Source organism: Carlito syrichta, unplaced genomic scaffold (genome assembly GCF_000164805.1).
Source record: "Carlito syrichta isolate Samal-C Ts95f unplaced genomic scaffold, Tarsius_syrichta-2.0.1 Scaffold308168, whole genome shotgun sequence".
Classification (NCBI taxonomy): Eukaryota; Metazoa; Chordata; class Mammalia; order Primates; family Tarsiidae; genus Carlito; species Carlito syrichta.
Genome location: NW_007252264.1, coordinates 242997 through 269537, shown reverse-complemented (window position 1 = coordinate 269537; position 26541 = coordinate 242997). Strand labels below are relative to the sequence as shown.

Genomic DNA, 26541 nt, shown 5'->3' with positions numbered 1-26541 from the left:
CAGCATTTTCTAATAAATATATGAAAGCTGTATCACTAAAGTTTGTGTGTGTGTGTGTGTGTGTGTGTGTGTGTGTGTGTGTTGAACAAGCATAATTGACTAGTATATGGCAATAATTAATCTAGATGCCAGAAAAATCAGAAGGCGAAAAGTTAAAATTCCTGCCCTCAAAGACTTGTAGTATAAAATGACAGTTTTCATGTAAGATTTTTAATAAAATGCTGTGTCCTTTAGTTTCTTGGATTGTTGCTTGGATGAGGTTTGTTTTCAAGATCTACTCAATCCCAGATTCCTTCTTTTCTTTTATCTTTACCTGCAAATAATATGCCAGAAATTCTGTATTACATGATGGATGCTAAGCAAATAAAACATATGAATAAAATAGACCCACAACATGCCTTGTTGGGGTTCTCTTTTCACTGGATACAGTTTTGCTTTAATCTATATCACCTTAAAATTACTCTCATAAAGGTAATTATAGTTCTTTTGAAATCAGAGCCTGCATTTGTTCATTTATTCAGCCAGCAACCTACCAATCATTAATGTTACTATTATACTAATAATATTACCATTATTTCCTCTGGCATTATTTCAGTTGTTTTCAAGTTTGAGTGTGCATATAGTCAACAAAGGTGCTTATTTAAAGTGTAGATTTCTGATCCTCATATCCTCTTATCCTGGAATAGCACCTAGATATCTCAATCCCATCAAGCACACCAAGGAGATATGGATGCAGAAATAACACTCTGGAAACACTAAAGGAAGGCATCATGCCTGTTGCTCTCGTAGGGCTAATAGTTTAGAAGGAAACAAACATGGGATAGTTGACGTAAAAATTCAAGTTGCAGTATGTTTTGGCATGTTTTTTTTCCTTCTTTTTTTTTTAACATGGATCTTTTTTTTTTAAATGATGGATCTATAGACTTTATCCTCAGAATAGTGAAGAAGCACAAAATTTTACTTATATTTATGTATGATTCAACTCCACACTCATAGTCTCTGGATCAGAGCCCCTGGAATAAGGCTATCATTGGGCAATAAAAAAAGTGATCACTTTTACAGGGGTTGAAGAATGGATAAGGTATGTTGGGGGAGATTGGGGGCACTGGAAAGGCCTCATAGAGAAATTCGTGGTGATTTGTAAAATAAACAAGTATGGAGGCTGGTGGCAGAAGGAGGAATGTCTTGAGATTTCAACCAAAAGGAGCAATGTGAACAAACACACAGAGGTGGAGAGCCTGCCCTATTTAGAGAACAGCAAGTATCTTGTCTGTAGGGGCCTATTGTGCTAGATATCAGAGGGCTATAATCCATGATGAGGAGCTGAACTCTATCTTCTACTAATTGTGGAGTGAAAGCAGCACACTGATGATTTTGGTCAACAGAAGAATCTGCTTATACATGCTAGAGGCTTATTTGCAGACCTTATAGTAACTCAATGTCCAAGTACAACAAGAGAAAGCATTTCCTCTTTGTAAGAAACTCAGGCAATGCCTTTCAATGGTTTTCAACATTCTACTCACCCATCCCCCTCTCTCTCTGTCTTCCCCTAGGGAATACTGGAAAGAAAGTTTCTTGCTGCTCTTTATACCAAAATAAAAAATGAGAACAAACCTACCTCCCTTAATTTTGTTTATACTAAAAAAGTCACCAATCTCAATCACAAGTTTTACAAGGTCCTGACTTAATTTTTGGTAAAAAAGCAAATCTCATAAACTCTGAGATGGCTGTTGGCCTGGTCTTTTAGGCACCAGAAGAGAGTCCATCCAGTGAACCAGTCACTCAGAGCTATCTCTATCACACATGACCCCAGGGAATTTAAGTATGTTTAAAGACTGTATGCATTTTTTACAGGGGTTTTAGTGCCACGTGATTCATTTTGGCACTCAATTTTTTTGGTGTGTTCTTAGAAAAGGGAAGAAATACTGGAAAACTATTTTGCTTTGAACTAAAAACAGAGGATCACTACAGCGTGTATTTCTTAACTTTGAGAAATATAATTTCTGTGTCACAGATCTCATCTATATCTATATGAGAGAGAGAATTTACTCTATAATAAATGTATAGAATAGAGTATACTCTCTCAGCACTATGCAGAGGCACCCAGGGATAATGATATGTAGGTTTGATGTTTTCTTTGGAGGAAGAATTCATCATGAGTTTCAAACATATACAAGCTTCATGCATGTCATTTTTAAACATCAAGAACTGTATTTTATAGGGGTTTGAAAACAAAAATTACTGGTAGCAGTGTCCTCAATGTCAAGGTCTGAAAGGTTGATAAACACATCTTGTCAAAGTTCTGCATCATATTAATGTTTGTAAGTGAAGAGGGAGACATTAAAATGCATATTATCAACACTTAAATAGATAACATCAAAATACAATGTGTACAGTTATAATATAAGCTTATATTTAAAATAATCATATTAGAATCAGAGAACCAGGGAAACTGGGTTTTCTGAAGTTTATCCTTAATTGGGCTGAGGTTTTGTGTAACTCTGGGCATTTATCTTTGTTAATCACAGCACAGATTCTCAGGACCATCACTGTCTCAAACATTCTTCCACACTTGCACATCTTCCACTACACATATTTGAAAATAAAATAGCATATCTACCTCAGGGCTTCCAGGCTACAAAGCAAATAAGATAATGTCCTCCTTCTTCATATAATTGTTAGGTTAATATGCACAAATTATAGTGATACCCCAATGATCCAGTTTCCTGTGAAAACAAATGACGCCAATTAAGGAAGATTTAATAAGTTAAATAATGTTTTCAGAAGTAGACATGACCATTAAAGGATAGGTTAGCATGGATGATCTTTCCAGAGTTTTTTTTCCCCCAGTATCAATTATAAGTAAAGAAAAAACAAACAGACAAACAAATATGTACTGGATCTAGCCAACAGAGTATACTATTATATAGCATGAAAAACTTAAGATTCTCAAACAACTGAAATTTTAACATATTAGAGGGTAGACATTTGATTTGAAGGATCATTATTCAGGCCACCTAGATTCAAAATAATGTAGATTCCAACCTAGGTATTCAGTCAGCAAAGCAACTCTCTGGTGCCATACTCAGTATTCTACTTGCTCTATATAAAATAAGAAAATCTTCCAAAGAACGTAGAGGCTTGTGTGTCTGAAAAAATTGGTCCATTTCACCTTCTTGCCTCCAGCTTCTTGCCTCTGCTCATGTGTTCATGAGCTATGTCTCTAGCTCATTGTTTTCACCACTCTCTGTGCACTGATGTGTCTATCAAGTTCATATATGTTTATACTTGCGTAATGTAGACTTAGTAATTCATGTAACTCATGTTTATTGGGCCACTGTGTATTTTACAGTTATTGATTAGGGAAGTGCAATTTCTTTAATTTTTTTGTTAATATCCAAGTACTTACTCTACATGCAATGATCTTTTTAAAGGTTTTATATGTATTACCTCATTTAATCTTTACAATAATATTAGAAGGACATTACTATTATTAGAGGCATTTTACAGATGAGGCATTTACTGTTTTTAGGAGGACATTACTATTATTAGAGGATTAGAAATGTTACAAATTAGATTGCAAATTCAGATAGATAAGCTTCAATTGCTTTTATGTTATACTTTGTCTCCAGACACAGGTGTACTGGAGACAAAGTATAACATAAAAGCAATTGAAGCTTATCTATTGGAATTTGTCCTTTAGAAACAAATGGCTTATTTATGATTTATTCATCTTATGGATGTGAAGGAGATTAAGAAAGTGAAAAATAATTTTGGTTAATGAATTTATTTTAGTTATTTCTTTCATTTATACTTATTTTGCACCAAACCACCTATATCAAGTTGATCTGTAATTTTTTTGGTATCTGTAAGTGTTTATCATAGTCTTAATTATTCATTAGTCATACCATACACTATCAACTACTTTAATCTTTCCACTTACACCCTCTTTAGAACCACCTTTCAAACTTTTCTGTGAATGTAGATATTTGTCATACAACTGTCTTTTGCGGACATATATTCACTCACCTTTTCATACTGACTTTGCTTCAGTTATTTTTTTTGCTTCAGATATTTTTCTGTCATTTTCTCACATATCCATTAATAGACTTTTGCAAATAAGTACATACTTCTGTTCACTTGTGAACAACTGAGTAACAATATATCTCCAGGATGTGAAAAGGTCAGTGCTAACAGACGTGCTCTAACATCCCTTTTTGCTGATGGTGCCTAGTCCTTTAAATGGGTGGAGATGGGATTGGGGAGGGTGGATGAACCAGGAGTCATAGTCATGTGGGGAAACTCCATCAGATTGGTTCTCTGAAAAAGAACCAGGAGGGTCATTTTGCATTTTCTTAATAATTGTGAGGAAGACAAACTAGTTCCATATAGTGGCAGGGAGAGAGCTCAGAGCCAAATAAAAATCTGCTCAGCTTGTCAGTACCTAGGACCTGAAAGTTTATATATCTGAGTGCCTGTCTACTATTTAAGAGTCAAGGCCAAACTTTGATTTGTCATACACACAACTCTCACTGCCTGGATTATGAAAGAGCCTCTTGTCTGACACCCTTTACTATGTAAGATGCAAAAATATGAAGAGAGTGACAGCCTGCTAAGTAGATAAAATTAGTAAGAACTGGAGTCATGCAACTGAGCTGCCTATTTTAATGAAAAGAAAGTTGCAGAATTCCTTGAATAGCACACAGGGATATTTTGAAGGATGTTCTTCCATAATAGGACTAAATATTGTTCTACATTCATTAAAAATTGTGATGATTTAGTCTTTCTAGTTATTAAAATTTCTAAAAGTGAACAAAAAGGAGAAAATGTATTTTCATCAATGATGACTAGAGAATCATGACTAATTTCAGTGAGCATCAATTTGTTCCATTTTCTCATAATAAATGCTGACATTTTTTATAGTCATTGACCCAAACATATTCATAATGGATTTTTTTTCCTTAATTAGGAGAAAATACATTGAAGAGGATAAATACTATAACTCTGCTTTGTGACTGCCTCTTTGGTTGCATAAGATTGTATTATCTTGACTTTTTTCCTGTTGTTTACTCTTTTTTAATATTTTGTAAAGAAGGTTCTCACTTTGTTGCCCAGGCTGTTTTTTGTTTGTTTTATTTATTGTTTTTTGTAGCCTCCTTATTTTTGTCCCAAAACCAAACGTATTGTTCTAGAGGAATGTTTTGTTTTTATCTCTTAACATATCATTCTTTACACAAGGAAATGTCTATTGGCTAAACATAAGAAAGTAATGCCCACTATTCACATGGTGTTATGCTGGGAGGAATGTTCTCTCTAATGATTCACACTTTAAGTTCCCTTTCATGGTAGTCAGATGCAAAACCAACCCTGGCTCATCTGCATATTGACTTTCCTTTTGTGAAATGAAGGTCCATTTGAAACAACTATTGGCTGCATGGAGAAAGCCATGGTAGTTAATTTTACATAAAGACTTTGGAAACTATCCAGAGCCACTATTAAAAGAATCAGTTAAATGTTTTGTTTGAGCCTCAATTCAAATCAGCTTTCTTATCTAATTATAAGATTCTTGGCATTAACAAGTGACCAGCCCTTAGTTGCCTGTGTCAAATAGTCAGCTGTAGCTGTTGGCTTTGGATCAATAATTGAAGCTGTGCTAGGAGAGAGTGAGCCTCTTACTGTGCAGATGAGCTTTCCTTGACTATACTATTTCTCCCTGAATTCTTGTGGGATTCCACAGAAGCACAGTTGTCCTCATTTGTAAATTGCTTAAAAGAGTGTTTAGAATAAATTATTTTTATGAAATTCCATCTCTAGTTCCCAGTTCAGGAGAATGACTGTCTATGGGGGTGTTTCTTCCTTAGAAGAGGGGGATGAATTCTACTTTATGTAAATCACAAGCTTGGCTTTGTCTTGTACAGTGAAAATTTGACTATTCCTCTTCTACTGTGAAATAATTTCAACCAATAGATGCCACTGTTTACATCAGACATCTTGGAACACTTCTCTGCTTCTACTTGGTGTTTTAATGGTTCCTAATCTGAGCAGGGCCTTAAGGAAGTATTTTCTAACCTTATTCGATATTTTAAAAAACAATTTTATCTGAAAGATTTACCTTAAGCATGCTTTTTTAAAAATCTTGAATGTGTTTTCTAATATCATTGCCTATGCACACAACACAAATAAACATTCAATAAAATGTAAGAAATAATAAGAATTAAGACACAAACTTTCTTTATTTTATCTGCATAATATTTTGAACATGTCTTTATATCCTGGAGTCTCTGAGAAAATAAGAACAAACACAAAACTAGAAAGATCAAGATGGGTGTGGAAGAGTACACACAAACACACACACACATACACACAAAAGTTTAGTTATTTGAGTAGAATGGGCAAGGAAGTGGTACATAGCTAGATATGAGCTGCAAAATCTCTTTCCCAGAAAGCATATTTTGGTTATGAGTGTTATTTATATCTGAGTTTGCTTTTAATTGCTATCTTGAGCCTATCAAAATTAATTCCTTAAGACACTTATTCATTTATTTAATGAACCTTGAGGTCTTTCTCTATCTCAGAGACTATTTTAGATACTTGTGATTCAAAAATGAGTAAAACACAGTGTATGCTTCAAGGAACTCACAGTTTATTATGGGAGACATAAGTAAAGACAAATAAATCGAAGCAAGTAAATGTCACTGCAAATATATTTACTTGATATTCTTTTAGGTTGTACTTTAAATTAATCTTAAGGGTGGATAGGAGTTCAGAGGCAATTCAGAGCTGAAACTGGCCTTCTAAAAAAGGGAGGATGGCACATGCAAATGTATGGAGAATGAGAGTGTGTTGCTTTGAGGAATCTAATGATTGCATAAGACTGGAGCACCATGTGCATATGCAGAAAATTACAATATATGGGAGATGTAGGAATGGGGATGGCATGGAAGAAAGCACATAGTAGACAAGGGCTAGACTGGAAAGGTCTTGTAAACCATAATTAAAATTTGAACTTTATCTTTTGAGTGTCCAAGGAACTACTGAGGGATTTCACCCAAGGTAGAGAAATGATGAGATGCATGTTTTTCAATGAGCCACATGGAGTATGGATTTTAGGGGGAAGGGGAAGAAGGAGTGAAAATCAAGGCAGTGAGACCAGTTGAAAAACTTCTGCAATAATTCAAAGAAGAGTTGCCAGGACTAGAAGATTGACCTCCAGTTCTTAAATGGATCTGGAAAAATGTCTCTTTATTCACAGAACCTAACATGTAGTATTGATGAGGTTCAAACAGGTAAAGACCAGAAAAATATATTATGGACTTTATTCTAAATTCTGACATATACACTTGCATGTAAGAAGGCACCATTAAACTTGTGACAATTTATATACTCATACAATAGCTTCCAAATGATGTTGGAGAAAAAAATGTAATAACATGGAAAAGTGATCATAAAATTATGTATGAAAATTATCTTACAAAGAAATATGTAAAGTATAATTCTATTTTCATTCATATTTATACATGAAGATAAATTGTTTTTGAAGTATGCTTCTAAAAATAGAGATGAGATGGGGCCATAGGCAAAAGTCTTATATATATTTTCAAAAGTTTTTAAAGAATGTATTCAGATACATGTATATTAAAAGTATAGTATTTTATATTTCAAGTGTTTTCAAGGAAAACACTTGAAGTATGTATTATGACAAGAGTGGTTATGATCAGTACTGAGATTTGGGTTAATTTTTATTTTTTTCTGTTTGCTTGCTTTACTTCTCAGATTTGTAATTGTGCATTTGTAGTGCCTTGACTACACAAAGAAACAAAGATAAATTATGAGACTTAGATTGTAACCTTCATAATGAAAGGATAAAAGTATAAACTATATATTTGGCATGCAACAGTCACTCACTTAGAATGAACTAAATATTTGTGCTGAATTACATGCAAAAGACACTTGAGAAATTCACTGTTTCCTGGAAAGTCTGTCTTTATTAGTGAGCTTAAAACTACCATAGGAAAAATGAAAGTGAGTTGCCATAAAAAAGAAGAAAGATCATCACAACTCATAGAGAAGTCAAAAAGCAGACTTATATTTGGCATTGTTTATTCAAGGGCACCTGGAGGCTAAACTTGTCCATTCCTAGTGGAGCAGGAGATTTTAGGCTAGCAGAGCTGCAGCCATTAATACATTATTTTGGAATCATCCACCTTATTGCCCTAGTTCTGATTCTGTGTTCACCAAACAAGCCACTTTCTGGTTGTAATTTGGCTATGTGCAGTATTCTCTGAGGAAATCATGAGACTGGGTTCCCACAATGCTCCCACTTGCACTGTGAATGGAGATCTGACAAAAGTCTCTGTTAGTTTTGCAAGTGTATATCTGTCCCTGTGAGGCCGAGGTCTTCTAAAAAAGTGATCAAACTGAAATTTCTGAACAGATCCAGAAGGTGGTGATATGCTCCAGAACTCCCTTTGGTAATCTGTCACCTGAGTTTTCCCTGGAAAATTCTACAAATTTGCATCACCAGTGACTTTTAGCTTGCCTCTCAGAGTTTTACAATATCAACTTATATGTGATAATTCAGCGTTAGGAGGTCTTTTGTTCTGCTGTTATTTAAAAGTTCTATTAGTCATTGAAGTCAACAAAATCTAACTGGACTTACATTGTGTACTTTGCTCTGACTCCACAATCTCTACAGAATATTTGTGAAATATTTTGTACAAACATACAACAGTATTGTTGTTTGCTTAAAATAATAGCAAACATCATAAAATAATTGTGGTACATATATATGTATATATGTATACACACCTAGGTAACACAATTTAATATATGCAGGGTGTCAAAAATGTATACGCATTATATATATATGTATACACACTTTATATTTATATATATATATATCTCCAAATATTAACAGATCTTTATTATTCTTGTTTGAAAATATTGTAATGGTTTGCTTAAGGTTGACCTAGGTTCTAGAGTATCCAACACATACAGATATATTAATCACTCATTAACTATACTGTTGGAGAATAGAATTCATAAATAAGGCCCAGTAACAGAACTGATAACATATATGGATTTAAAGGGAATATTGCTAGATAATTCTGGTGAAGAACTTTCTGTTAGTACAGTTAAGTGTGCTAAGTGTGGTTTTCTATATGTTCTTAACAGACAGTCTGCAAATAGTAATCTGAGATGCTACTTGAAAACAAACTTTCTTAGCTGGGCATGGTAGTGCATGCCTGTAGTTCCAGCTACTTGGAAGGCTGAGGCGGAAGGATCGCCGGAGCCCAGCAGATCGAGGCTGTGGTGGCCGGGAGTGGTCACTGCACTCCAGTCTGGGTGACAGAGTGAGACTCTAACTCAAAAAAAAAAAAAAAAAAAAAGAAAACAAACTTTCTGGTACCAGTGAATCGGCCTTTCTCCACAATCAGATGATTTGTTGTATGGACAATTGTTGGATGGCCACTGATCTAGGTTAATGCAAATTTTATATACAAGATGTTTCCAAAGAATGAGGTAGACTTTTGAAGAATGCCATATTTAAGGTTAAACAACTGGGATTTTTGAACTTAATTTTAGAGCTGTTACTAGAATACAGGTCCCTTAAAGATATGGATTTTAGTTTGCTTTGTTTGCTGATATATCTGAAGTGCTTAGAATAATATCTGGTACACAGTTTGTGCTCAGCATATATTTGTCCAGGGCATGCATAATGATTAAGAGTTTGAGTTTTAGAGCTAAACATAGTTAAATTCCAGTTCATATAGCTTCCCTAAGCCTTGGTATGCAAAATAGGGATATCAATGCCTAAATTATAGATTTAAAATAAAAGTTAAATTAAATAACAGCTGAAGATCATTTAGCAGAGTTCGTAGCACATAGCAAAGTCCTCAATTAATGAGACTTTTTACTTGTATTTCCATTAATAATAATGTTTAGCATATCTGCAGTATTAGATATTAATGAAGTGACATGCTAAATTGAAACTCTAAAAAGAAGTTTTGTTTAGAAATGAATAAATGTAATAATGACATAAATTTGCTTTCTTTTTGTACCCTGCATTGTTAAAGAACCATATGAGTTTGAGTATACATAGTGAAATAAACGCCAAGCACAAAAGACAGATAATTGTATCAATTCGTTATTTAGAGTCCTTTCCTTCCTTCCCTCCTTTTTCCTTTCCTCCCTTTTCTCTCCCTCCTTTCTTTTTCTTTTTCCTTTGTTTATCTTTTTTCTTTCTTCTCTCTTGCTCTCTCCTGCTTTCTTTGTTTCTTTCTTTTCCTTGCTTCATCTTCCCTCCCTCCCTCCCTCCCTTCCTTCCTCCCTTCCTTCCTCCCTTCCTCCCTTCCTTTGTCTTTTGGTCCAAATAGCTTGGATCTTACAGTGGTCTATTGGAAGGCCCAAGTTCAAGGAAGGGAGAAAATAATGGGAAAGGCAAACATTCTACAAAGCTGGTTTTCTGGGTTCTGTTATTCTGTCAGATGGCTTATCTTTTTCTTTTTCTTTTTTAACTTCAGGTTGTATTTAAAAGGTCACACTGGAACAGCAGGAAAACAGAGCAGCCTGATCTTGCATGGTGCTGATTTCAGCACTAAAGATGCTGATAATGACAACTGTATGTGCAAGTGTGCCCTCATGCTAACAGGAGGTAAGTCCTGTGGGGCTCTTTGCTAAGCTATGTTTCATTGGTTTAAGGCTTGAGTTTCTTATCTATGCGGAAGGAGTATGATATTCTGGTCAGAAAACTTACGAGCGAGTTCCTAGAGATTCATTTTATACTGCCCACTAGTTTACCCTGTGTTCTTGTACAAGATATTGCTAGCATATTTAAAAATTTGTCCTCTCCCCAGCAACTATAATGGGGGTGTGTTAAGTGTGGTTCTGGGAAAAAAAAAATAAGCCTTTTGAAGTCACAATTATTCTATCTTCTAAATAATCACCACAATATCCCTACTGGAACAAACAATAATTTGGGAATTCAGTACATCTAGCAATGACTTTTTACAAAGTACTTTGCAACTGTGTAGTAGAGTTAAATGATCATTTAATTGAAAAGCACTAAGAAAAATAAAGTGTAGTTAAACCTAAGGTTATGCCTTTCAGACTAGCTACACCGGGGTTTCCATTCCATGGTATTAACCTTTGCAAGCTATTTTAGCTAGCATAGGAGACACCATTAAGCAATATCATATCATAGAGTAAGAAAGTTAATCCTTTTTGTGTAGTTTCAATAGTTTTACAGCTTTCTGATTTTGCCAAAGGTAGATATTCGATATGGTGCTAGCATGTCTGTAGCACTTCTTCAGCACTTACTTATCCCTCCCCTCGTTTTTGTTTTCTGGTTGGGGTCTCACTCTGTCACTCAAGCTGGAGTGCAGTAGCGTGATCAGGGCTCACTGTAGTCTCAACCTCCTGGGCTCAGGCAATCCTCCCGTCTCAGCCTCTGGAGTAGCTAGGACTAAAGGAACATACCACATGCCTGGCTAATTTTTGTATGTTTTGTAGAGATGAGGTCTTGCTTAGTTGCCTAGACTGGTCTCAAACTCTTGAACTCAAGCAATCTTCCTGCCTCGGCCTCCCAAAGTACTGGAATTACAAACATGAACCACTGTACCTGGTCCTAATCAACTTTCTTAGCAAAGAAGGAGCAGATCCTCGTCTTTAGTCTCAGAGCCTTGGCTAGGCAATGCCATATACCTAGAATTAAATAACATTATTTTGTTTTAATTTTACATGTTTTATATCTACCTTCTATTATAACAAGTTATACTGGTTTCTTTTTAAAAATAGAAATGTTTAATTTTAAAATGCATTCACAATATTTTGTATCTAACAAATAATTGACTTAAAAAATGTTAGTTAAATATTAACAAAAGTTGTAAATGGATATAGCAAAATCTGTGAAGTTGATACACAACTGACTAAAGTTTAGGAAACACTAAGCTAAAACCTGATGGTAAATGATGTAAATCAAGAATGTTACAGACTCTGGCAGAAAGGACTTGGCACCAAGCAAAACTGTCAGGAAAACCTCTTTTTCAGTGTTTTTCTTAATACATTTTTTGTGTTGTTTCCTTCTCTTACTGTAATAGCAATCATTCCCATCTTCAACACTCCTGATACACTTTTTGTATTATTCTATAACAAAACATGCTTTCATACTAGTAAGCAAAAACCGGTTCAAATCTAATAGTTTTCTTCCCCAGATACTGTATTACTACCATTATTATTATACATTATTATATGTTACTGCACATGTTGTACCATCTTACTTGAACTCCAGACAACCTCTATGAAACAGCAGGGTGAGAAATTCACCTCTACTTAGTACATAAGGAAATAAAAAGTCAGTTAATGTTTGCCATTTCATCCTTAAAATCTAGCACAGTAGATCGTGATACATAGAAATGCAATAGGAAATATAGTGCATGACTGAATGAGTGATCATCTTGTAACACTTTATATCACTTTTAAAATTTAAAGCCAATGAAATAAACCATTAGGTTGACTTTTTTTTTACCCTCATCAATTGATAGAGCATGGAAAAGTAAGGAAGAAAACTTTGGGGAAAATCTTTGCATACTCTTCCCCATCCCCAGCCCCTACATTACTACAATTACCAAATCACAGCCCGTTGATCCCCATCCATGCCACCTATATTGACATCATTTAAGTGTGAGACCAGCCCCCGTATTGTCAAAACCAACTTATTATTAGTATGCCTCTGTCATATTTTTTAAGCTTTGAATATATTATCTTGGTATCACATTCAATTTCATCAAATATTTAAGAGTTTCCTATATGTAATTTTGTAACTACACAGCCCCCAAAATTGTTGCTATAATTCTGGTATTTTTTTTTTCTGAGTTGGAGTCTCACTCTATCTCCCAGGCTGGAGTGCAGTGGCACATACACTGTCACCCCAGAGTTGACCTGTTGGGCTCCAACGATCCTTCCGCCTCAGTCCTCCAAGTAGCCAGAACCGCAGGCTTGTGTTGCTACCATGCCTGGCTAATTTTTATTTATTATAAAGACAAGGTCTCGCCAAGTTGCCCGGGCTGTTCTCAAATCCGCGGGCTCAGGCAGTCCACTCACCTTGGCCTCCCAAAGTTCTGGGATTACAGACTGAGACACCAAACCTGGTCTCTAGTATGTTTAAAACATGGTACACACATGGTAGGTCTTGAACTTTTCCCTGAAAGGAAATTTTTATTTTCATTACCTCCCTGATCTTGTAAATGAAATTTTCAGCAATTTTATATATAGACATAAGGAATTTGATTTTTTGGTTTCCTGGCCATTTTAATGTTGAAATACACTTCATTTTCTCCATGTTTATTTTTACAGATAATTTTTCGTACCAAATAAACACAATACATAAAAGACCAACAGTAAAATATTTCAAATGTGTCCTTAGAAGAATGTTCCAATATATTCATATTCCTGTCATAATAATAAAAATATGGAGTGAAGCAAAGAGGAGAATGCACATGTTGTCAATGAGAACTTTTTTGCTCAGATTTATGATTTTATTTCTACTTTAAATGACTGAACTTTGTCATGTTTTTTCATCCATAATCATTCCTGGATCCACATCTTACTCGCTAATAAACACTTACGTTGGGGACAGAAAATTTCCACTATTGCTCAGACTGGAATAGTCTAAGTAAATATATTTTTGTGAAAAACCATTACCCTATCAAATATCCTTTTGAAGGAATCCAGGTCTTGCAAAGTTATTCACTCTGCAAAGCTAAAATGTGGAATTTAGATAGCTAAGAGCTGGAGAACATAAGGATGAATATCAGTGACAGTCCAGGTGACTGGAATATTGCCTGGAACTTATGTCCTTACTTAGCCACTTTCCACCGCCACAATTTATTCTCTGTCAAATTTTCCCTTAGAACCACTTTTTTCATCTAATGATTTTTCCTTTCTTCTTCTTCTTCTTTTTTTAATATATTTGTATTTGACTCTTTTAAGTAATGAGTCTTCATATTCTTTGAAACTAGTAACTCATGGCTCTTTGTCATCTTCGATTAAAGCTTTGTTTTATCTTCTTTATTTATATGTATATTTCCTTTGTTTCTAAAAGGAATTCAGAGTAAAAGTAAGATTTATTGCCCACTAACTGTCCTAGTTGGTTTTCTTCAAGTACATGAAGGGATTTTTGTTGGAGATTGTGGTATCCTTATTATTCTTATCTGTCTAAGACTGAACAACAAGAGATAGGCTTAATTGAAAGCAGAAGGTATTTCAGCTAGACACAAGGTAGAACAATTTGATCTTTTTTCTTCTTTCCTAACATCCCAACTTCTTAACTTTCTTCTATCAATTTGATGTATTTTTACGAGTATCTACAAAGAGGGTCAACTACTATTACAGAAATGAGTACTACAGAATAGAGTTTACTTCTATTGAGGGAGATTGTCAGCAAAAAGTAAACAATAAATAAAAACATTTCAAACCCTAACAAGTTCTGTGGAGAAAATATAACATGAATTTGTTATTAGAGGAAGGGAGAAGCAACTTTAAATGGAGTGTCAGGGATCCAAAGCTAGAATGAGTTACCAGGGAGGATTATGCATTACTAGTCATGAACATCTTCAAGAAAAGAATAAAAGCCTATTTATTTGAAAGAGTTTAGTTATGCATTTTTGTAGTTATGGGTCTAGTAAAGCCTCTTATGTTTTCTTCTGTTCCTAAGAGTCTATGATCCCATGTAGTTAATACAATTGCTAATAGGGAAAACTAGTAAATTACTCTTCTTGCATAAGTGGTAATTTGTCGTACATTGTGAAGTTGAAAGGAGACATCCTAGACTGAAAAAAAATCATACATTTGCATCAATAGAAATAGCACAATGTTTGACATCCCCTTTCCCAGAAGTATGTGTACTTGTTAAGAGGGTCAACTACTAATCCTACCTTACAAGAAAGCCAGTAATTCAATATCAAAAGCCAGTTTTAATATTGAGTAATTTTGTGTTTCATTGCACATTTCTTACTGAACAGGGGCATCTATATCAAAAGCACTCCTTAATTAGCCATAAAATAGAGATAAATTGTCAACACAGATCTATAAGCTAGAGTTATACGTGCTGTGTAATTGCTATTGAACTTGGGAAAATGTTGAAGTTTTGTCCATAGTTGTCCTTCTTTATAGAAGATATTACTGCAAATCCATATTTTTCTTTATTGGAAAGAATACACTTGAAAGGTGATTATAGGAAATATTTTCCTAGTCATTTAGGAAAGTTCCTATTATTCTATTCTGAGCTCCCCAAAAGGGGTAAATTTCATTTAAAACTTAAGTAGTTTTATCTACTATTTAACATGAAGAAAATGAAAATGTAATCTTATGCAATGCATGATTTGTTTGTATAGATTTCTTGTATATAAAAATAAATATTTAAAAAATTCTGATTCCAAAATTAAGACAATGAAAATCATTTAAGGAACTAAACCATGGTCTTTAGTACTAAATTAGGATTTTTCAAAATACTATTTCTAAAAGCCTGTTTAAGATACAATTGTTAAACTATAATTATTACGATTGTAATAAAAAATAATTATTCCTAAAAGTCTGTTGTAAACTATAAGTATTAAAGGTTACTAACAACAAAAACTAAACAAACATGTTATTGTTTTACATTCCGTATTGTACTTTTCTTTCAATGCAATTTCCGTATTTAGTACATAAAATAAAAACTATGTGACAATGTGACCTAACCTTCTATAGAAAGAATCTGTTGCGGTAGAAACTCTGACTTCTTTTCCCACGCATAAACCATGTCAGCTGACAGGCAAGACTTTCTAAAGCTAACAAAGGATATTTCTCAGTTCAGTTCTTAAAGAGAGGATAAAACCATACACATAAATTTCTTAGTTTACCCTAGAAGTTTCCAGATGCTAACAGCAGAGAGTTGATAAATGCTTGCTTTGCCTGCCATATAATCTTGAAGAAGACAAAGAAAATGAGGGAAGCTAACAGCTTCTTCAACCAGTGAATGATGTTGAAGTAACAAGATCTTTGGGCAAATATAATCATCTTGGCATTTCTAATAACCCAGGAAGGACATGCTAAGCATTGACAGCAGATGAGAAATACCCAATTACTTGTATTTGTATTGTACTCTAAGAATAAGATGACAAATATTTATTAAGCTCTTACCAACATTTTTGTATTACCCTAAATGATTTATATTGAAGAACTTAAATTCCCACAAGCCCTCTGAAGTAGAGACAACAATAGTACCTTTGGAAAGAACTGAGATACAGAAAAGTTACATAGTTTGCCAAAGTTCACAGAATCTGTGTCAGAGGTAGAATTTGAATGCAAGTACTCAACCTCCAGCACACTTTGTTTTGTCTACTCTTTCTACTGCCACTTTTAAAAGGAAGGACATTTAAAGAGAATGATAGAGCTCTATTTTGCTGTTTGCAGCATCTTTTCTGAAGCACTTCCTCACTTAAGCATGGTTAAAAGTGAAATGAAGTCCGAGGGAGAAGAAACAGTAAGAAAATACCTAGAAATTTTAAATTAATTCAGTATTGCAGTCCAGGATAAACAACTTTTCATCTTTGGAACAAAACGAAGAGAAAAGAGAAAAAAAAAAAAAAGCCAATTCCTTGGTCTGAAGGGGATATAGTACGAGATGACAGAAGGAATGCAGACATCTAGAAAGGTCTTTTGCCTCCAGTACACAAAACCCATGCAGCTGCTTCTTGAGCCCAGCTATGGGTAGGGCTAACTTTATACACATAAACTCATCAAATGATTTTTCCATTCTGATTCTACAAATAACAATGGCCCAAATCAATTCAGTTTAGCATCACTGAGGAGAGACCCAAATCTTAATTTTTTGCATATTGCTGATTAGGATGCATGCATTGAAAATGAATAAAAGAAATCCACAGACACAATTATACCTTTTCATTCTGCTGTACTTTTTACCTTGGAAAAAAAAGTGTTGAGAGACGTTTTGTTTAGGATCAGAAGAATTTGAGAGTTGGGTTTCTTAACTAGCATTCAAATAAATGTGAACTTCCTGACTACAAAGTTTAGAATCAAATTCCTATTTTCTGGGCAAAGTTTCATTTATTAGCAATAAAATGTGAATTTTCTGCTTCAAAGATAAAAGAATCAAATGGTTTTTAAAGGCCTGGGATAGTTATTACAAAACTAAATTTTAATGAGTTAAGTGTAAATGAATTAAAAACATGCATCTCAGATTTCTTATTAAAATATACATGAGGTTACAGGTTATGAAGAAAAATGCTTGGCAAAGGACAAGTCAGCAGTTGCCAGCCTTAAAACATTTGAGACAGTTTATCAGTTGTTCCAATAGCAGATGGAAGTTGCTTTCTTCATCCTTTGCTTGCATCACCAAGTTCTTTTAGTCTTAAAGTGCATTTCCTGGATTAGCGTCTTCAGCATATTTCTTAGTTGTTATTCCCAGGTACATACAAGTACACAGTTAATATTTCCACAAGACACAGAGAATATATAATCCAGACTTTTTGTGTATCATGTCATAAAACAACTTCATGCCCAGGCGTACTCCTCTGAACATACATACAGAACATTTTCATTCAATACAGACTTTTCATATGTGCTAGGTATCTACGAGCACCTACCAATTCCAAACATACATATGAGAAACCAGGATTCTGCTGTACTTTCGCCTGCTTTAGACCACATCTTAGCAGGATTCATGTTGAAAATACCTGGCCATGCTTAACTTATTTTAAAGAAAAGTAGAAAGTGGACAAACTCTGAAATATTTTATATGAAAAATTCCTTTGTCTAGCTCGTTTTAACATGTGTCAGAGAAAACAGAGAATACTTACTGCACAGAAATAACTACTTTTACCTTGAAGTTCAGAATCTTTTATAATAGAATCAAAATTGTTATGAGAAATAATTGCTCTTTTATTTTATCTTCTGCCACCTTGATTCATTGTCTTTATTATCGATTGCTCTCTGATGAACCACTGATCTTAAGATAAAGAGTTAATGGAACATTTCAAGCTGTTTGATTACTCAGGAAATCAAAACAAAACATTGATAAAAAAGCCCATGTTAGGTTCTTAAATACCACGTTTTTATAATATGGACATTGTGTAACTGTACTCCATGTTAGCTCCAAATTATTTTTATTCTTTTCTAATAGACCCCACCAAGCAAATAAGAAATTATGTTGGCAATGATGACCTTGTCTTCATTATTGAATTACTTTGATGCACCACAAGATCTCATCCCTTTTGTTCTTTCCCAAAACTTTCTGCCCCATTTCCTAGATAACATATACCAAACACTTAGATAGAATTTTACAGGCTCTAATAGTGCATCATCTCATTTGATCCCTAAAATTGTGCTGTGGAAATGGTTGGTCAGACATTATAAACCATGTATCATCACTGTGACCTTAGAAAAGTTACTCAAACACCGTGAGCATGGGTATCTTTATGGTATTTGCCATAACACATAAAGCTATTTTGGGGATACAATGAGAAAGTACGTATAAATATGTTCCCAGTAACTATTAAAAAAAATCAAATATTATTGGTATTATTGCTCTGGGTTATTGATTAATGAAGTCAGCATCAAAGTCAAAGTCTTCTAACTATTCTGGCGCTCTCCAGGCTCCCCATTGCCCACAAGAAAATTTCTAAGAGTGTAATTAAAACCTCTATGTTCTCCCTCCTATTTATTTTTCTAGCCCTGTATTCTCCAACCCCTTACCCACTGGCACTCCAGCCAAGCCACACTGCTGGCAGACATTCTTCCTGCTCTTCCAGAGCAAAGACTGTGTTTAGAAGTTCTTTCTATCCAGTGAACTCATACCCATCCTTCAGGACCCAGAGTAGCTATTGAATGAATGAGCTTTGTGGTTCTCCAGGCAGTTAGGACTTTCTACCTCTATATTTCCATAGGATTATCCTCATCTCTTTGTTTAATGGCTATCCGCCCTCTTCTTCTTCTTCTTCTTTTTTTTTAACGTATTTTGTTTCTCACCTACTCAAAACTGTGCATGCTTTGAAGTCAGGAATTTTGTTTCACCTAAGCTCTGTCCATTGCTCAATATTTGTGGAATTGATTCTAGACTCATTTTCTCCCCTTCATCATGCTGCCACATATGCTCAGGATGGTTTTGGCAGATCTCATAGAATGAGGGCTCTAAATAATGTTTAACCTGGCAGATCTGGTTTCTCTCGTTAAATGTTGGTTCCCATTCCTAGAAAATGTTTTACTTGTTCACCTGACAATGGACAAGAAGACTGACTAAACTATACATTTCTTTCCTACAAACATTGTTTAACTTTTTTTTTGACCTTTAATTTTGTTATTTAAAAGATGCGGGGTACAATTCAGATTTAGGTATACAAATGTTCATTATGCAGGTACTCTTGTTGATGAGGTGTGCTAGTCCCCTGGCAGATGCCCACTACTGCCAATCCTGCCTCTTCCCCTCACAGCAGTTTCCTGCTACTACCAATTCTTTTCTTATAGTATTACGATAATTGTTCAAGGTACACTTATGAGTAAGAACATATGATACTCATTTCTTTGTTTCTGTGATATATTACTCAGTATTATAGACTCTAAGTCCATCCAGGCTACTGTGAAGTTTATGATTTTGTCCTTCTCTATGGCTGCACAATATTCCATCATGTATATGTACCACATATTTTTTATCCAGTCCTCTTTTGATGGGCAGCATAGTTGGTTACATGTTCTTGCTATTGTGAACAATGCTGCAATAAACGTATGTGTGCAGGTATCTTTTTCATGGAGTGATTTGAGTTCTTCTGGGTATCTTCCCAGTAGGGGAATTGCGGGCTTGTTGATTTTTAGATCTTTTAGGAATCGCCACACTGTTTTCCACAGAGGCTGTACTAGTTGACATTCCCACCAACAGTGTAGAAGTGTTCCCTTTTCATCGCATCCTCTCCAGAATCTGTTGTTTTTTGAGGTATTGATGATGGCCGTCCTGACTGGAGTTAGGTGGTATCTCAGTGTAGTTTTAATACGCATTTCTTTGATGACTAGTGAGGTTGAGCTTTTTTTCATGTATATGTTGTTTGCTCATATATCTTCTTTTGAGAAGTGTCTACTCATATATTTTGTCTATTTTGCAATGAGGCTGTTTGTTTTTTTCTTTTCTGCACTTTTTACCAAGACTGCTTATTTTTCCACCTTCATTTCCTACAAGTCATCCTGTAATACATCACGATGTACCAGCTATACTGCTATCCTTTCAGTCTCTAAAAACACCTAGCTCTTTCTTCTTCACAGCATTTGCATGTGCTATAATACTTTATAATAGAATTGAAATTGTCATAAGAAATAATTGTTCATTTATTTCATTTTTTGCCATCTTAATTCATCATTTTTTTTTTTTTTGAGTTGGAGTCTCTGTTGCCCAGACTGGAGTGCAGTGGCTGCTCCCGGCCACTGTAGACTCGACCTGCTGGGCTCCGGCGATCCTTCCACCTCAGCCTTCCGAGTAGTCAGAATTACAGGCATGTGCTACCACGCCTGGCTGATTTTTTGATTTATTGTAGAGATGAGGTCAGGATCAAATAAGATGACACACTATTAAAGCATGTAAAATCTCTATCAGAGAGCAATTCATCATTTTTATTATAAATTGCTCTCTGATAGAGATTTTACATGCTTTAATAGTGTGTCATCTTATTTGATCCTTAAAACTTATCTTAGAAACAAAGAACAGAGTACCATATGTTCTCACTCATAAGTGGACCTTGAATAATTATAATGCTATAAGAAAGTGTTTGGTAGTAATGGGAAACTGTCGGGGGGGTTGGGATTGGAGTTAAGGGAAATTGCTAGGGGAGGGAGGGGCATACCTCATCAACAAGGGTACCTGCATAATCAATGTTTGTATACCTAACTCTGAATTGTACCCCACATCTTTATAATAAAAAAAATTTAAAAAGAAACTTAGAAGAGTCTTTTCCCATCCTCATGGACTTTCTCCCTCTTTAACTTCAGTTCATTCAATATCAACTTCAATGAATGGGAAAAGTTGAGTTATTCTCCTTCAGAGCTCCTGATTATTTCCTTCATGCCATTTTTTGGTCAGGATCTGTAGTTATTTTATTTATTTGATTACATTTTTTTCCTGTTTCTCACATTAGAAGTGAGTTCCATGAGGGTAAGAACCATAATTATTTTGCTGAGTATTGTATAACAACATTTCACAATAATTACATATTGAAGGGTAAATAAAAGAAAATGAATACAATAAGTATGGATGCTATATGTTGGCATGCCTATCAAATACAGCTTTTTAGTAAACTAAGTAGTTTACTAAACAATGACTGGTCAATCAGTCAAAGTCCATCGGTCAGTCAATAAACCTGCTGCCATGTGCCAGTCATTCATTAACCAAACTCTGCTATGTAAAGTACCAAACATGAGGCAAGAGCTATTATATAAGCTATGACTTTCTAATGCTTTTAGGATGATGAAGAAAATGTTAGGTGATCCAGTCTGTGGATCATCTCAGCTTCAGACGACTGTCCTCTTGCTGACCATGACCCAGCCAAGTGACCTTCTTTCTATGTCTCCAAAATGCCATTCTCCTTATCACAAACATTACCCTACTCATTAGAGAAAATACATAAGACCAGTTTATCTGATTCACTCACAAGCTCCTACTGTTTCTTGTCTCTTTCCTGAGTACACCCAGTTTCCCACTGAATGTATCCTTTAGCCTGTGCCCTTTATTGCCAGGCTGTTGTTGCAACAGACATGTCCTTTCACACTCCTTTGGGACACATGACTTTCTATAAACCAAATAAACAAAATCACATATTTTTTCTTTTTTACCATGAGTACTCTAATGCAGATTGGAATATCATTCTATGATTTATTGTCAGTCTCAATAGAAGAATAAGTGTGTTTGCTTGAGAGACTATGGTGGATATTTGAAGGACTTTGAAAGGCTCATCAATATGTTGCAAGAGTGGTGTTTCAAGAAGGGCACAGAAAAGGAGGAGAAAAGTGAAAACACAGAAGCTATCATGTTGAATTTCATTTAGAGTTTCGTTTTAGTCCTTTAGAAAAAGTCTTCTGGGTAAATAAATTTTCCAGTATTAGAATATATTTTGTAACATAAATAGCATACTTTTACTAGCTGTACTGATTAAATATTGGAGGAATTAATCTTAAGGAGGAAAAAAAGGTCGAATGTTACAGTTCTTCCTTCTTTGCCAAACAAGAACCTTCTTGTCTCTCATGTTTTGACTGCATTAACATTTATGTTGTTTGCATACAGTTGGTAAAACAGCACTGAATATAGTGTCTTTCTAAATTCATCAGACATACTATATAGTTCCCCGGTATGAATTCGTGATTAATCCAGCTTGTTAGGCCTCTCATGTGACTTTATAAACATAACTCAGCTGTATTCATCTTCCAGAATTGAAAAATGAGAACGAGTTTTCCTTCATTTAACTTTTTCTAAAGTTTCTACAAGATGGTGCTCATGTTACAGTTAAACATCAGCTGTACAGCTTTCTCTTTCTTTAGCTATTAGTCCCTGAGGTAGAAGTCTGTAATCAAAGAGAGGTCAACTGTATCCAAATAAAAAATATGCCAGAATGTCTCTGGCATAAATCTCTCCTTAAAGATTCAGTAGTGTTACTTCAGGAGAGGGGAAAAAGTACTGTTTTATTTAAAAATCTAAGAACTTAATTCATAAAAAAGAAACTGAGTTATCCAGTCATCCTAACGGGGAGCTATGCAAGTACAGGATTTCCACATTACTCGTCCAGTTGTTTTTCTGTTTACTAAGTTTGGAAAGCACTTAATCATAGATAAAATATTACTATATAGTAAATATATGACTACTGTTGATGAATATCCACCGTGTCGTTATACTCTATAGAGAGGACATTTTTTTTTTTTTTTTTTGAGTTGGAGTTTCACTCTGTCGCCCAGACTGGAGTGCAATGGCTGCTCCTGGCCACCGCAGCCTCCACCTGCTGGGCTCCGGCGATCCTTCCACCTCAGCCTTCCAAGTAGCCGGAATTACAGGCATGCGCTACCACGCCCAGCTGATTTTTTGATTTATTGTAGAGATGAGGTCTTGCTGCCCAGACGGGTCTCAAACCCGCGGGCTCAGGCAATCCACTCACCTCAGCCTCCCAAAGGCGCGGGATTGCAGGCTGAGCCACCGAGCCTGGCTAGAGAGGACATTAACTAAAAGTCTATTTTAGCATTATAATCATTGTATAGTATCCAGTTAATTTTAGAAGCAACTTAGAACTAGCTCTTGACAAAATTATAAAGCAGATAGAGAAAATCTTTCTATTTAGATGTCAGTTGGTTGTCTAAGTTTCCGAATTTCCTCACTAATAAAATATTGTTCTATTGCCAATAACAATCATAAGGTGGAATGTCTCTCATGGGTATCTGCACTTGTCTTATATATAAGTTCAGGTATGATTTATGTTGTATCCTGAAGGCCAGAGCCTTCCCAGCATCACAATTTCAGTTACATCACATTTAAAGTGGTTTTCATGAAAACATTTCTTTCTCTGATTGTTTATGCAAATCCTAAATCAGAAGTCATTTAAAATAAGAAAGACTTATTGAATGCCTTCTATTTGCAAATAATCATAAGTACAAACAAATTTCCCATCGGTTAATCCCATCATTTCCAAATGTTTCATTTACTTATAATTGTTTCTTCTCCTTCTCTCTTTCATTATGAATTAATTTTTCAGGCTGGTGGTTTGATGCTTGTGGTCCCTCCAATCTAAATGGAATGTTCTATACTGCGGGACAAAATCATGGAAAACTGAATGGGATAAAGTGGCACTACTTTAAAGGGCCTAGTTACTCCTTACGTTCCACTACTATGATGATTCGACCTTTGGATTTTTGAAAGCACAATGTCAGAAGCAATTACAAAAGCAACAAAGAAATCTGGAGAAGCTGCCAGATGAGAAACTGCTTGAAAACTTCTGAAGCAAACAATATTGTCTCCCTTAACAGCAACACGTGTTGGTCATGTGAAGTCACCAAGGTTCTTGACTGTGGATTTGTAGCCTTCTGAGTTCACGAAAGTCTCTACTTGGGGCCACCACGTTCATATGGCTTGACTATAGAATATGCCACTGACTGCCATGCTTTAAAAAGGGAAGAAACTGCTCAGCTTGCTGTGCTTCAAACTACTACTGGATCTTATTTTGAAACTACAGTAGCCAGATGATAAATATGGTTAATGTCATGTAAAGCAGAAAAATGAATAAAAATAGAATATACACAAAGAATAGAAACAGGCCTGCCATAATCTTTTGGAAAAGATGTATTATTACACCAGTGAAAAGGTGTCATATCTATGCAAACCTACTAACAAATATGTTTATTCTGTTACACAATTCTGATAAGAGTTCAGGAAAAACATCACATTCCTCTGAGTTGGTTAAATGTTAATGGATTTCAGAAGCCCAGTTCCGACATCATACTTAATAGTTTATTTGGTTTACCCATCTTCAAATGCAAGTTCCAGTTTTGCAAGCTATAATCAATCATAGAACATGGATATTAACAATGTGAGGCAGAAACAAACTCTATTACTCTTTGATTTTTTTTTTGACTTTTTTTTTAAATTGACATACTCAAGTAAGGACTTATGAGGTAAAAAAATTACTATCCCCCTACTATGGCTTTCATTTATTTTTAAAACTGACTGACTGATATATAAATATATTTATAGCCTGAGTAAAGTTTGAAGAATGAGAAATATATCATCAAGTTCTTAAAATAATATACATGCATTTAATATTTCCTTTGATATAATACCAGAAAGCAGTATTTTGGAGTATATTAAGTTGGAGAAAAACCAAGTAAACTGGAGGAGTTCATTTTACAGTATCTTGCATGTGTATGCATATGGGTAACTTCATTATTTTAAGATACATTCGTTATTTTTAGAATTTCAGTTCTACACCCTGTAATTTCTTACTAAATTAAATTTTAACATGTTTACCAGATTCATCCTATTCCAGCTTCTATAGAAGATACACTTTTAAGTGTATGAAAAATAAAATAATTATAAATACCATTGTACTTAGCATGTTTATATCCATGATAAACCTCATAGCTATTAAATCTGAAATATGCAATGTTGTCCTTAATTAATACAAATAAACACAAGTGCTCCAAGAAATCTATTATATTGCTTGATGAAACACATTACTATTCATATTTTTCTTCTTCAGTCTGCTTTCTAAGGCAATTTTTAATTTTTAAAAATTATTATCATTAGTGGAGAAAATTGTAAAAACATTGTATATTATATGTAAGGGAAACACACATACACACAAAGAAAATAAATCACAGTTATCTGACTAATTAAGAGAAATTCTGACTGTTATCTGCTATAAATTTCTCAATGAAAGTATTTCTATGGGATATTCTATTTTAAGTGAAATTTTGGGCACAGATTTTTGTGGGAACTTGAAATTATTACAGTATTTTATAAAAAAATTACTCTCTGCCTCTAAGTATTCAAGATTACAATAGTGGACAGTTTTTTAAAAATATATGGGTTATTATGGGATGAGAGAATTGAAATATATACTGAGTCTTCTTTCTTAGAAAATAACTTTTTTTTTCAAGGTAATAATACCAATTTCAGAGTTGGGTGCTTGATTTACCATGCCTTACTAGCTTTCCTCCATTTGAGAGGATAAAGCTGTTCACATTTTTAATAATTTGTTTTTAAAAATTTACTACTAAGTCTTTTTATATTTATGTATCTGTATACAAATCTTTTTTTGTCTTACAAATGATATTTGCAGGTATTATACAATTTTTCTGTTCTTGATGGTTCCTTCATAGCACAGTTAAGTCTCCATCCCTAAAAATCTTCTTGATTGTTTCCATTTAGGTAAAAGAGAATGAGTGTTTTGTTCTGTTGTGTTTCTACAGAATTTTTTTTTTACCAGTCTGGATAAAAAACTATTTCTAAACTCATATTACAAAAATAAAATAAAATAATGAAAAAAAGAAAGCATGATATCTACCATTTTGTTATCTGGGTTTTAAAAATGAGATATTGTTTTCAATTATTTATAATAAAAGTATAAAATGATTTATGACTCCATTATGTGCATTGTGTAATGCTTACATGCTTATAGAAATTTATCATATATAACCTTTGCATTTAATTATTTCAGAATAGGATAATTAGGCATTCGAATTTTGTCTTTAAATTTTTATTTCAATAAAATCCATGGTTTTTATTCAAATTTCTTCATTTCAATCACAACATTGATTTTAAAAATTGAAAATAATATTTGTGCAACCTCATCTCATTATGAAAATAAGGAATCACTGAAAAAATATCTACCAAGTGAACTATAACTTGAATCTTTGAAAAGCTTTTGGTCTGGGATGAAATAAGAATGAGTAGCCTAGCCAGGCTCGGTTGCTCAGCCAGTAATCCCGTGCCTTTGGGAGGCTGAGGTGAGTGGATTGCCTGAGCCCGCG

The 26541-nt window shown here is 34.4% G+C and overlaps 1 protein-coding gene across 3 annotated transcripts in view; it reads left to right on the top strand.

Annotated features, from left to right (window-relative positions):
- The window catches only part of ANGPT1 (angiopoietin 1), a 258861-nt gene extending 232514 nt beyond the window's left edge, over positions 1-26347 (top strand). For 2 of the 3 annotated variants that reach the window (XM_008065156.2, XM_021716105.1), the window contains 2 exons: positions 10524-10654; positions 23769-24442. In XM_008065156.2, the coding sequence (XP_008063347.1) occupies positions 10524-10654; positions 23769-23929 (292 nt within the window). In that variant the 3' untranslated portion in view covers positions 23930-24442. Of the gene's footprint in view, positions 1-10523; positions 10655-23768 lie in introns of all 3 variants that reach the window. The other variant, XM_008065155.1, reaches the window with a different exon arrangement.
- Positions 26348-26541: the final 194 nt, after the last annotated feature.